The 13154-nt window shown below is 44.9% G+C and overlaps 2 protein-coding genes across 2 annotated transcripts; both read right to left on the bottom strand.

Moving 5' to 3' along the window:
- Window positions 1-669: 669 nt before the first annotated feature.
- Window positions 670-4320, bottom strand: LOC115395801 (P2Y purinoceptor 6). Its single transcript, XM_030101454.1, has 3 exons — window positions 4281-4320; window positions 2509-3063; window positions 670-1555 (listed from the first exon to the last, which is right to left on the bottom strand). Exons 2-3 carry the CDS (start codon window positions 2949-2951, stop codon window positions 670-672), a joined length of 1329 nt encoding a protein of 442 aa, XP_029957314.1. The 5' UTR covers window positions 2952-3063; window positions 4281-4320.
- Window positions 4321-8292: 3972 nt separating this feature from the next.
- On the bottom strand, window positions 8293-13128 carry LOC115395822 (schwannomin-interacting protein 1). Its single transcript, XM_030101486.1, has 7 exons — window positions 12867-13128; window positions 11498-11676; window positions 10988-11091; window positions 10634-10709; window positions 10458-10553; window positions 10190-10307; window positions 8293-9266 (listed from the first exon to the last, which is right to left on the bottom strand). The coding sequence occupies exons 2-7, from the start codon at window positions 11666-11668 to the stop codon at window positions 9172-9174; spliced, it is 660 nt and encodes a 219-aa protein (XP_029957346.1). The 5' UTR covers window positions 11669-11676; window positions 12867-13128; the 3' UTR covers window positions 8293-9171.
- Window positions 13129-13154: the final 26 nt, after the last annotated feature.

Here is a 13154-nt window from a genome sequence, read left to right as displayed (position 1 = left end):
TTACAAGATCAAAAGATGGGGAAGTGTTGAATCACATCGACCATTTCCCTCAAATGCTAGCATGCTAACATGCTAAAAGAGTCAGTGAGTGGAGGACGACCTGCCGACTGAACCAGCAGAGACACTTTGAAGACAAACTCAAGCTTCAGTTACGTTTCATTTTATTCAATAAATATATGGAAATTTGTTCAGACTGTAGTTGAATGAAGATTTTTATTGAAGCTACCGTGGTGGCTGCTCCGAACAAAAAAATGTTGGCGACTGCTTGTGAATCAAATGGAAACCTGCAGAACGTCATCACAGTGTAAGTCTGGACGCAATAATGCCTCAGCTGGATTTGTTGTGGTAACTAGCTGAAGTGAAATGGACAGAAAACAACTTCTAAACGCTGTAAAGCAACATGAAAACTCTGTTCATGCTATCATGCTACATCGTAGTGGACACGTTGGAAACTCAACTCTCGAGTCCTTAAAGTTGTTTGACTTTAAACTCGGATTTCAGGAATCTCAGCGGGGCTTTCCCAGCTTCCACTCCATACGGGGAGAACTAGAAGAAGAGACCGTCACGTGTGAACTGGTGGTGAAGCTGAGGAAGCCTGTTTCCTGTTTCTACAGCTTCACAATTTTTTTTTTTTTTTTTTTTTTTTTTTTTTTTTAGATAGACAGCTTTTTAAAAGATGACCCTTGAAGATTTGGACTCGTTCTCCATGTGCAACTCCCTCTCCACCTTCTCCTGGGCCTCCTGCTCGTCCTCTGCGACGCCCTCTTTTTTCAGTATTTTCAGCGGCCACCAGAGGGAGCCGCTGCGGCGGTCCCGGCGGACGCCGCGCCGCCCCGGCCAGCAGCAGGGGGCGCCCTTATCGCCGGTGAGGAAGTAGAGGAGGGCGTTGAGCCAGGCGTTGCAGGACGCCAGCGGGCGGGTGACCTTGTAGCAGATGGAGACGGCCTTCATGGCGTTGCAGCCGCCGAGCTGGCCGCGCCGCAGCAGCAGGAAGAGGGTGCGCGTCACGTGGAAGGGCAGGAAGCAGAGCGCGAACAGCAGAGTGATGGTCACGATGGTTTTGATGGATTTCCGCCGCCGCCGGATGTAGTGTGAATACTGCGAGCCCGAGATGGACACCGAGGTCCTCTCCCGCTCCCCGGCCGCCTCCAACGCCACGTCCCCCACCGGGCCGTCCTCGCCGCCCTCCACGGAGCTGGGAGGGGAGCGCAGCGTCTGAAATATGGTGCGGACCACTTGGGAGTAGCACCAGGCGATGATGACGAAGGGCACGAAGAAGCCCAGCAGGTGCAGGACGATGCCGTACGGCACGTAGTCGGCAAACTCCTTATCGATGGCGTCGTCCCAGCAGTTCATGTAGCCCTCCCCTTCCTGCTCCACCGTCCCGTTCCCTGCCTCGCTCGGCCCGCCTCGCCGCACCAGTCCGGTCTGAGCGAACCTGAAGATGGGGCAGGTGAGGACGAAGACCACCACCCAAACCAGCGCGCAGGTGCCCTTCACCAGCCGCCGGCTCTCCAGCGTGATGGTCCTCATGGGGTGGCAGATCCCCAGGTACCTTCAACAGACCAGCAACACACTGTCACGGCTCGGGAAACAGGAATCGACACTCTTTGTCATCATTACACTGTCAGTTGTCAGTCGAACGACAGCGTACTGTGATCTCAAAGGGTACATAATATTTAATTATTAATCAATAAAATCAATTGAAGATTGTCTGGAAAAGTACAGTTTTGGAAAAGTTTAGGATCAAATAATTTAATTTCGTCCTTTGTTATTCTTCTGGGAAAGTTGTTCATTTTGTATTTTTGCCGTTCAGGCGTCAAGAACGGTTGACGAGATCCATTTGCTCTAAGCAAAAAACAATAATGATCCAAAACAGATTTCAACTGAAGACGAAACACTTTTTTCCCAACAGAAATAACTGCTAAAATACATGAAAAGAACAGGAAATGCACAAAACAACTGCCAAACTACTTGCACAACAAAATATATATGAAGAAGTGTTGTGAGAATCAAAAGACAAATACAACACAGGCAGACTCCAAATGACTGCTAAAACACAACAACGTGACAGAAGACTACATAAACACCAACTTAAACGCACAAAATAACTCAGAACAGAATCCAAACAACTGCTAAAAGACACTAAACAAAAAAAGAACACAAGACATCAAAACACTGCTAAGAGATACTTAAACAACCAAAAATGATCCAAAGCAAATGCTGAAAAACACAAGAACAATTCAAAATGACTCAAGTAAAGACACAAAAACAACAAATTCAAAAGAATTGCTGAAATACACAAAAAAATAACTCCTTAAAGACCCAAAACTGACTGATACAAAAAAAATAAAATGTGACCTTGAAGTAAATCGAGTAGGACCCTGATGGTCTTCATAGGGATTCTCCAGCAGATGTGAAGGAAACTAAAATAAAAACCCGTCTGAAGCAGATAAACTCTTCTGGCTGGGAGTGTGAGCGGCGGTTCGCCTGCGGGAGGCGTCTCACCTGTGCACGGAGATGCAGGTGAGGAAGAAGATGGAGCAGTAAAGGTTGAAGTAGAAGAGGAAGCGGACCAGGCGGCACATGAAGTCTCCGAACACCCAGTGGTCCCTCAGCACGTAGCTGGCCACCAGGAAGGGCAGCGACAGGCCGTACATCAGGTCGGTGGTGGCCAGGTTCACCATGTAGATCAGCGAGGTGTTCCAGCGCCGCCCGCCGCCGCCGTGCGGGCAGCAGGAGCGCAGCAGCACCACCGAGTTCAGCGTGAGGCTGAAGACGAAGGTCAGCGAGTAGCAGACCGGCAGGAAGACGTACTTGTAGGACTCGTCGATGCTGCAGGACGACGGGGGGACGGACGCCGCCGCGGAGGGGCCCGAGGCGTTGGGACGGTCGACGGACGCAAAGCCGAAGAACGGAGGGACGCCGGAGGCCGCGTGCAATCCCATCATGCACCTCTGAGGGCTATCCGTGGCAAACGCAGGGCACTTCCTGTTCCTGTGGCGTCATTTTACTGAGGTCCCTTCATGAATCCCTCATCCGTCCGGTCATCCGTCCGTCCCTCTGCGGGACAGAGAGAACATGTGGTCAGGACTCTGTGGACGCTCTGGTTGCAGCGTCTGTGTTCTGCTGATGAAGACGTCGTCTCGCTTCATTAGAGCCGCAATCATTAACGAATGTTTCCGGAAACCTCGCCGGGGAGGGGGGGACTCTCTGTTCCAACTGCCCGGGGGTCAGAGTTCAAACGCTTAGGAAAAAATAAAAGAAGTATCCGGTGCCTGGTCAGGGGGCTCGCCGGCAGAGTTTTCCAGGGTTTGGGGTGAAATTTAGTCTGCCTTGCAATCCGTTGGGACCTCAGCTGGTAAAACTCTGAAAGGATCGAAGCAAATAATGAATTAATGCTGCTTCGTCCGATGTGCTTAAAGCTTCTCTCAGATTAACGACCACATGTGTTCCTTCCAAACTCATTATAATCCAACTGAAACAGTGACGGATCCTTCGGTCAGTGGTTGATGAGAAACACGTCAGTGCTGCTTTAAGACTTTAAGGGTCTTTGTTTTGCAGACGTAACAGTGTTTTTGTAATTAAGATGCCAAATTATGAAGGAAACATGATTTTAGGAGTTTTCATAGGGTTTTATTTTTTTAATTTCATTCATTTAAATACATATTTTAGTTAAAGTGTTATCAGTTCAGTGTTTTAGATTGTATTCTCTATAAATGAAATGGAATTCTAGTCTAGGTTACAGAGCATGTCTATCTCTATCATCCAGGTCTTTGAGAATCTTCCTCTAACATCCAGATTATAGAGCATCTTCCTCCTCTAACATCAGTTTATAGAGCATCTTCTTCATCAAACATCCAGATTATAGAGCATCTTCCTCCTCTAACATCAGATTATAGAGCATCTTCCTCCTCTAACATCAGTTTATAGAGCATCTTCTTCCTCTAACGTCCAGATTATAGAGCATCTTCCTCTAACATCCAGATTACCATCCTCAATTAACCTTCTCGAGTGGTAATAACTTGGATGTCATTAAACTTTCCACTCATTGCCTGTAAAGTTAAACTTTCTTTCACTTTACAAACATAAACTTCAACAGGATCCATCAGCTGGAGGTTTGCTGCTGTGCTGCTATTTTTATTGGAGGATTACTTTTCATCCTGTAATGATCTGATGGAGAAAAACAGAATTTGAGCCACTGTGACGTCTGTCTGATCGCCTGCTTCGACTGGCTGAAACAAAAGATTCCGAGGAGCCGGGCCGAACACCAGTTTTACCTGCAGTTAGTCCAGTTTCACCTTCACGACTGGAGAAGTTCTCCTCCTCCTGCTCCTCCTCCTCCTCCTCTCCGTCCTCCCGGGCTCGTCGGGTTTCCTCGGCGGAGTGGAGAAGCGTCTGCTGGAGGGTCTCTGGAGGCTTCAGCCCGACCTTCAGCTGCCCTGTAAATAATTCATCAGTGCTCATTCAGTCAGAACTGAAACCCAATACAGGGACTGCAGAGGAGGAGGAGGAGGAGGAGGAAGAGGAGCCGGGGGTGGAGGAGGAGGAGGAGGAAGAGGAGCCGGGGGTGGAGGAGGAAGAGGAGGAGGAGGAGGAGGAGGAAGATGTGATGAAGTTGGAAGAGGTGCAGGAGAAAGAGGAGGGAGAGGAAATGAAGCTGGATGAGGAGGAGGAAAAAGAGGAAGAGGAGCTTGGGGTGGAGGAGGACGAGGAGGAAAAAGGTTTTTTTTTTTTTGGAGGAGGAGGAGGAAGAAGTGTAGGAAATTAAAACAGAATCAGATGAAATTAATAGAACAAAGTTGCTGTTCGATGATGCTAAGGCGCAGCTAACATTGTAAAGTAAATCCTGAAGTATTTTCTCTTCTCAAACTGATTTTTTTTTTTAGTCGTAATGTTTACAGACGGCGCATGGTGTCCATCACGACACAATCTGTCTTTTCCTTCTAAATCTCATGTTACTTCACCTTTACTTTGTTTCTGTTCTTATTAATTAATCCTGATTGGCTGTAATACAGCCTTCCTTCCCTGTGGAGGAATAAAGTTTTTCATGATAGAGTTATGAAAATTACACAAAAGAAGAAATAAAGAATTCACCCAAAGTGGCAAAAAGTCGTCCATGTTTGTAGTTCTATACCTTCTCACTGCTCCTTACTAAAACTAACTCCTAATAATAACAGTAATACCTAATACTTCTCCTATACCTCTACCAATACTCTCAATACTGTCCCTAAAGCTAATAAATATTTTTCATAATTTTTCATCTTTAGTTGATCCATATATTTGTCATATTAATTCGTATGCATAGAGTGAATAGGCTTTTGCTTCTTTATTCAGCTCAGTTTGAATTTAAAAATATAAGATTAATGCAGTGAAAACAGACATTAAGTTAAAGATGCTGCTGAGAGGAAAATCTTATTTTTGTCGTCTGCTGCTGTGTGATGGAAGAAAATGAATCAGAGAATCACTCACCGTCTGCTCCTGCTGACAGTCGCTCCACTTCTCCTCCATCTGAGGCTGCAGCTCCTCCTCCTCCTCCTCCTCTTCCTCCTCCTCCTCCATCATCACCCTCATCAGCTCTGCTTCATCCTGGTCTCTCTCCCCTCAGCTTCAGCACCGCTGCCCTGTTTGAACACTCTGGTGATGACGGGAATCAAACACAGGCACTCGGCGAGAGTCCGCCCGTTTGTCCACTGCACCTTTCGTTTTAGTTAAAAATACAACTTCCAAGTGGAAGACAGTTGGTCGCCCTCGCCACTCCATCACAAAGGTTAAACGTTAGAGCCTGTAAACCTTCGGGTGAGAACTCTTTGGTAAAAACACGACACATTTCAATTTCCATTCATGAACTGTTTTCCTTCAGAGTTCAGAGTAAAACAAAAAAAAAGAGACCGTGTGTGAATTTCAGCAGCAAACTACACAAAACAACACTAAACTTGCATAAAAAAACCTCCATGAACAACAAAAATCTGCACTGAACTACAAATACCTACACAAAACAACACAAAACAAAAACTACAAAAAAACCCACATGAACACAAATCTACACTAAATTAACCTACATAAAAACAACACTACAACTACTAAAAACCTAAAATACACAAGGCTACACAAAAACTAGACACAAGTACATAAAAACAACACAACCTCACACAAACTGCACAAAATGTCATAAATAATTAAGGATCTACACTAAGATTATACAAACCTCCATAAACTATGCGAATCCACATAATCTATAGACAAAATGACACACAAAAGTACACACTGATTAAGAGAAAACTAAAAAAAATAGCACAAACCAAAACAAAATTAAAACAGCCCTACAGACAGAAAACTACACAAAACAATGCCAACAACACCAATACACACTATACAAAAGCAACAAAATAAATCAAAAACAAAATGGACAAAAAAATAGTGAAACTCCAGAACTCGACGCCTCAAACAGAACTGGAAAGCAAAGCTCTTTTTTCCTCAGAATTTATTTCAAACTGTTACACTTTACATATATTAGAGTCATTACATAAATAATCTTTTCCTTTATTGTGGAGTTGAAAAAGATCACGGTTAAAATGTAAAAAAAAAAAAAAAAAAAAAAAAAAAGACTCAGATCTTCCTCAGAAGATAAATATTTTATTAAAAATACTTTTTAAAGCTGAAATTTAAAAACAATCTGTATAAATATGCACATTCAAGGTAAACAAATATTTTTAGATATAATTAAATTATTACGGTAGTTAAAGCGATACTTCAACATTTTGGCAAATTGGCCCATCTAGGGCAATTCGGTAGTCATTTAGAACAGCATACTTACTTTTTTTGTGAGGGCGAGCTGTTGTTTATTCAGCGGTGCGTCTGAGGAGAGCTTCACGGCGGACATAATGGAAGTGGACGGTACAGTAGCTTCCCTCGTCAAACTCATCAATCCAACACAATCCAACAACCCCAAAACACACTTTGGTGGACACGTTATAATCCCCACATTCACTACGCTGTGAAATATTAATGCAAAATTACGAGATTGAGCGTTTTTTTGCGAAGATTGCTAAGACGGAACTACTTACTAAACATGGCGTCTGGGCGTAGTGATCTCAAAAGAAAAAGTAGTTCCCAATATTTGCTTCAATGTCGTAATGCTACAATATTATTTGTTGGTGTTTCACAGCGTAGTGAATGTGCGGATTATAACGTGTCCACCAAAGTGTGTTTTGGGGTTGTTGGATTGTGTATTTGATGAGTTTGACGAGGGAAGCAACTGTACCGTCCACTTCCATTATGTCCGCCGTGAAGCTCTCCTCAGACGCACCGCTGAATAAACAACAGCTCGTTCTCACAAAAAAAGTAAGTATGCTGTTCTAAATGACTACCGAATTGCCCTAGATGGGCCAATTTGCCAAAATGTTGAAGTATCGCTTTAAGGAGGTTAATAATGTGGATGCAGTTCCACCTCTGTCCTGTGGCGGCAACACTGAGTTCAAACAGCTTTTTAATCTGCTGTTTTAAAAGTTCAATCTATCGACCTGCTTCTTCTCTCACAACTAAAAGTATCACTTTCATACATTCAGATATTTATTTCTTTCATGAAAAAAATGTAGTTTTAGTATTTATTTGGGGGGTAAATAACATAAAAAACATGAGAATCTCCAAAGAATACTCCTCCTTGTTTGATTAAAACTGAAATGTCCATAAATCAGACATTTACTACACAAAAACCGAAACATTTCAGCCCTTAATATTCATAACAGTAGCTCATAAATCATAAAGAAAATGTCAGAGCAGAATTGCAAATTCCAAACAAATGAGAAAAGTTTTATGTGAGTTTTCATTTTGTGTATTTTGTCATTTTCTGTTTTGTGTAACTGAATATAAATCATAAAATATGTTTTAAAAAATGGGAATTTAACTGAATTGTTTGTAGTCAAAACAGTTTTCTTCACATTTTGAAAAGAAAACCTTTCCAAACTTTAATGTTAGCATCCGGTAAGCGAATTAAAGGTGCTGTAGGCTGGATTTTGCTAGTCAATGCTAATTTTTCTGTTTTTTCTTTGGATTAAATGTTAGAGTATCCATTGATAATCCTTTAGGAGTGTAGAATAACTGCACTACCGCGAGGGCGCAGCGTTTCCATCTGTCTCTGTTCTGAGCTGAAAAGGAATCTCCACAGCTCCAGGTATCTTTGACCAATCAGGAGAGCCCATTAGGCTTTAACCGTGATTGGTCGAGGGGCGTTCGTCGCACGTTCTTGTGGAAGGGGCTTAACTTGCGTAAGGGCGTGATGTCAGAGAAAACAGGACAGGATTGGCTGTGCTGAGTTTCAAATCGCCATCTTAGATGGGTCAAATCGCCATCTTGCTTAGGTAACCCTAACCAAGATGGCGGAGATCCCGAATCCTGCCTACAGCACCTTTAACGCCATGGCGAAATATAGAGATTCTCTGTTTTGATTTTTATTTTAAAATTTAGAAGTCTAAAACAAAAGAATCAGTTGATGTGTAATAAATCTGAAATCACAGCTTTCCTCATGTTAGCACATCTGATTGGAAAACCAAACAGGAAGATTGATCCAGTGGGAGGCTTCAAACAGGAAGACACGCTCTTCCTGTAAATGATTATCAAAATAAAAACATTTTTGCATCTGATTTCAGACTGAAATATAAAATGTGTTTAAATGTCAAAAACCAAACCGAGTTGTCTTTCTAACCTCTGACCAAGTCCAAATATCTCATGCTCACAGGTTTCAAATGTCCTACGTGACCCGAACACAGCATGGGGGTATACGGGTAGCTTTATAGCTTCTGGGATTTTAACTCTCATCTCCCATTCACATGTTTCAAGCACAGATGTTATCATTTTGAAAACGGTTTTCGTTCACATGGAAACATAAGAAATGTTGAAAACAATCTAGTTTTCATGTTGAGCCACTAGTAGGTGCTGCCGCCTGTCTGTGTAGCATTAACATGGGCGTACACAGACTATTTCCTGTATTTAATTTAATCTGTTATGAGAAGTAGCTAGCGTTAGCATGCCCTGAGCAGAAGTTGAATTGTTACTGCTAACGTGAAGGAATCCCAAAGTCTTGGCTTAGTTCCTTCAAAGCGTCCCGTTTGTGCACAGTTCCCGGTAGTCCCGGTTCCGGTGGTCTCTCCCAGCTCCCGCTCCCCCCATGGCTTAGGTCAGGTCCTGGACGTCCAGCAGCATGGCGTCCTGCTTCGTCCTCAGCTGGTCCCGGATCAGCAGGTGTGTCACCAGCTCCGAGCTCAGAGCTGGAAGAGAACAGTGAGAAGAGCTCAAGAATTGGCTGAACACGCTGCTGCGCTAAAGACGCTGCTACGCTAAAGACGCTCCTAAGCTAAATACGCCACTATGCTAAAGACGCCCCTACGCTAAAGACTCTCCTGCTAAGCTAAAGACGATGCCACGCTAAAGACGCTGCTAAGGTGAAGACGCTGCTAAGCTAAAAATGCTGCCAGAACACCAAAACCCTGGACGAAGAGGTTGTCTCTTAGGAGGACTAGAGCCGTGATTGAGGGATCGCAGATAGAACATCAATCGCGGCTGATCATTGGTCTAATGAGACGGCCTGGATTCAATGGGTGCAATTCTAATTGGGCATCAATCAAAACAGCTGCTCCACTGATTAACTGAGGTAACCCGGACCCAGTGGGTGTAAGTGTTTACTGAACCCTGGACTCCTGCCATGTGGAACCGGCTCCCAGCTCTGCTCCTTCTCTCGTTTCAATGTAATTTCATTCTATTACTACATGTCATTGATGATTGTTCCTCTTGTAGCCTATGTTCTCTCTGTTTATATATGAAATGTATGTAGATACAAGAAACTGTCTGTTCTATCTCCTTCTCTCTCTGTCCCCTCACCCCAACTGGAACAGCAGAAAGCCGCCACCTCTGAGCCTGGTTCTGCAAAGGTTTCTTTCTGTTAAAACGGAGTTTTTTCTTTCCACAGTCGCTTATGCTTGTTCATGTGGATCTGTTGGGTTTTCTCTGTAAAAGTGTCTAGAAACGACCACGTTCTAATTGGCACTTCATAAATAAAGCTGAATTGAATTGAATTGCTACGCTAAAGACGCTGCTAAGTTAAAGCTGGCGGAGCGATGAACTGAGTGCAAGGCTAACATTACTGCTCAGCTAACCGTGCTCACATGGCTGCTGGAAGAGAAACTTTGTTCACCGTGAACGTTGTGTTGAAGTGTTGCTCTCAAACTGCTGAGCTGAAGAACCGAACGCTGCCGCAGGTCCCCCACATCCAGATGTTTCCACCCAGAAGCACAGCTGCTGCAGGGACCTTGCTGGAACAGCCATATGCATGCACACACGCAATTAGACACACAAATCTCACACCGCTTTGCTTGAAATATTAAATATACTATAGTACTGTAGCCCCCCTCCAACACAACAACCCAATGACAAAGGAAACACAGCCACACACACACACACACCTCCTCCCGCTGTTCAGACAGCAGCTGGTCTCGCAGCGCTCTCAGCGTTGAAACCACTTCCTGTTTCAGGCCGTTGTGTGCTGTTGCCGCGGTAACCTGCAGGAAGTGACATCACGCGGTGACTTAGTGACACTCGTCACCTGCGGAAAGAGAAGCTTCCAAAAAGAAGGGCCGACCTTCTGATCCGCTGCCTGCTCCTCTTCATCACTCTCACTGTTGTTAATGAAGCAGAGCTGCAGGTTCCTCTGGAGGCTGTCAGCACACACACACACGCACGCACGCACGCACGCACGCACGCACGCACGCACGCACGCACGCACGCACACACACACACACACACACACACACACACTTCCATGAATACAGTTGATCTGTGATGTGGTGTTCCACAGGGGTCTGTACTGGGGCCTCTGTAGTTCTAATGCCTACTTATCGTAGATATTATAGTTTGTGTTTCTGAATTCATTCACGGATTCGTCCATAAACAACATAACCCAGCAGTCGTGTCAGGAGGTGTCACTTTGCGTTACCGTGAGGTGACGACAGAAACTCGACACCTCCTGAAGTCCTCCTCCTCCTCCTGCTGGTCCCAGACGTCGCTCCAGATTCCCCCTCGACTCAGCCCCGGTACCCGCTGCAGGGACACAGACGCTCCGTCAAACACAGATCCTGATATCCGAGGATGGAGACATATGACGCGGATATGATGTCTTCAAACAGGACATCGTCCCCTGAAGTCTGTGATGGTTCTCTAGAGATGTGCTTTAGCTTGAATCTGCTAACGACATTAACGAAGCTGCTGTCTGAACTCTTCCTGTTAGCTGCAGCACATGTTCTGGATCCTTTCATGATCCAGTTCATACAGTTTGAAGGTTCTGAAACTGTTGCTGCACTGCTGAACATTCTGATCCTGCTAATGTGTTTTCTACCGTTCACCCGTCCTCAGGCTGCTCTGCTAAACCTGAGGCTGGACTTCCACTCTTCACTGATTCTCCTCAGGAGGCGGAGGAGGACCAAAGCCTGATGGGAAATGTAGTCACCTTGTCCCGCTCCCTCCTCTCCTGCTCCTGTTTCTCCAGCTCAGCTATCCGCTCGCTCAGCTCCTCCCAGTGCATGATGGGAAGGTCCTGGAAGTCCACAGAGGACGCAGCTGCATGGTGATGAGGAAGCTCCTCCTCCTCTTCCTCCGCCGTCTCTTTCTCCCCCTCCATCCTCGTCTCTGTCAACCAGCAGGGCACTCAAAGTAAACCAGCAAAACTTATAGAGACTAAGAAGATGCTCAAATCAAAACATCTTCACAGGATGATTAATGGAGACGCTACAACCTGTTTTATCCCGCACTGACGACCTCAGATTAGAAACATTGGGTTTAAACAAGGTCATGATGACTGACACAAAGTGTGGAACCTCTGTGCGGTCCCATCACAAAGTTTTGCATCGACGTTGCAGGAACCACGCTCAGGGCGTAGAGGGCTCGGGCAGAACATTCAGATTATAGAGCATCTTCCTCCCTGTAACTGACGTAACTTCACCCTGCTATTAAACTGACCCAGGCACTGCGGACAGCTCAGCTAATGCTAAACTATACGAGTAATATAAAACCTTACCAAATAACTAGCTACTTTTTATCTGCAGAATCCAGTTGAGCAACTCAAAAAACTTTTAATAGTTCTTAGTTGTCTGTGACTACAATCCAAACACGAAGCAAGAAATGAACGTATTCAACTAGTTTTTTTCCATCCAAAGTAATCACAAATGTAACTTTGACTTTAAACTCATGGGGAATGTAATCCAGAGTTAACTGTTCAGTAGCTGGTAGATATAACATCAATATAAAATAGTTGGAGTTTTCACACTGCCTCGTCTCACTACTGCCACCCACAGCACACAGGAGGAACCGCAGAAATTCCCCATGGATCGTTATTATCCAAAATGCAGAAAATAGAGATGTCCAACATGTGGCGACTGGGCCAAAAACAGTCCGCCTGATGTCCTATGATGACATTACAATGTGTAAAAAAAAAATATATATATATATATATATTTCTGTAAAAGAAAAGGACTGTCTCCTACATTTCACTGTACTCTGCAGCACTGCTGATGATTTTAAGTTGTCTTAAAAAGTTCTTGTTTTAGATATGAACTTATTCATAGTGTATTTGCAGCTTCTTACAATAAAACAAAGGGAAACGTATCAGGAATGTGGAGTTTTTCTGTTGCTTTCCCCCTGTCAGATTGAACTGTGTGATTAAGAGCTTCCTGTTTCCATAAATATGAAATATCCTCTTTTTAATAATCCGGGGTTAAACTCCCTCAGTGTTTCTTCTCCTGCAGCTCAAAGCCTTTAAAGCGGGACAACATGCAGACATGTGCGTCCTGCCCCGGGCCGAGCAGCGCTCCGTCACCCACCTTCCAGTCACATCCAGGCGGCTCCGGATCTCCGCGACATGCCGCCGACCCGCTCCCCGCCGCTCCCCGCCGCTCGGTGCGTCCCCGCCGGCCTGCGAGGGACGGGAGAGCCGCTGAGCGGAGCGCGGAGCTCCGAGCGAAGCGGGGCGGAGTGGAGGCACGGAGACGGCTCAGAACATGGAGGAGGGGGTTCAAAACATGGAGACAGAGAGTTTCAAACAGAGACAGATTTAAAGTAGATAAACAGCTGAAGGAGGCCGGACTGTCCCTCCTCCTCCTTCTCTCCTC

The sequence above is a fragment of the Salarias fasciatus genome, chromosome 10, assembly GCF_902148845.1.
Source record: "Salarias fasciatus chromosome 10, fSalaFa1.1, whole genome shotgun sequence".
NCBI classification, from domain to species: domain Eukaryota; kingdom Metazoa; phylum Chordata; class Actinopteri; order Blenniiformes; family Blenniidae; genus Salarias; species Salarias fasciatus.
Note: the sequence above shows the minus strand (reverse complement) of the source record. Positions and strands in the feature narration are given on the sequence as shown.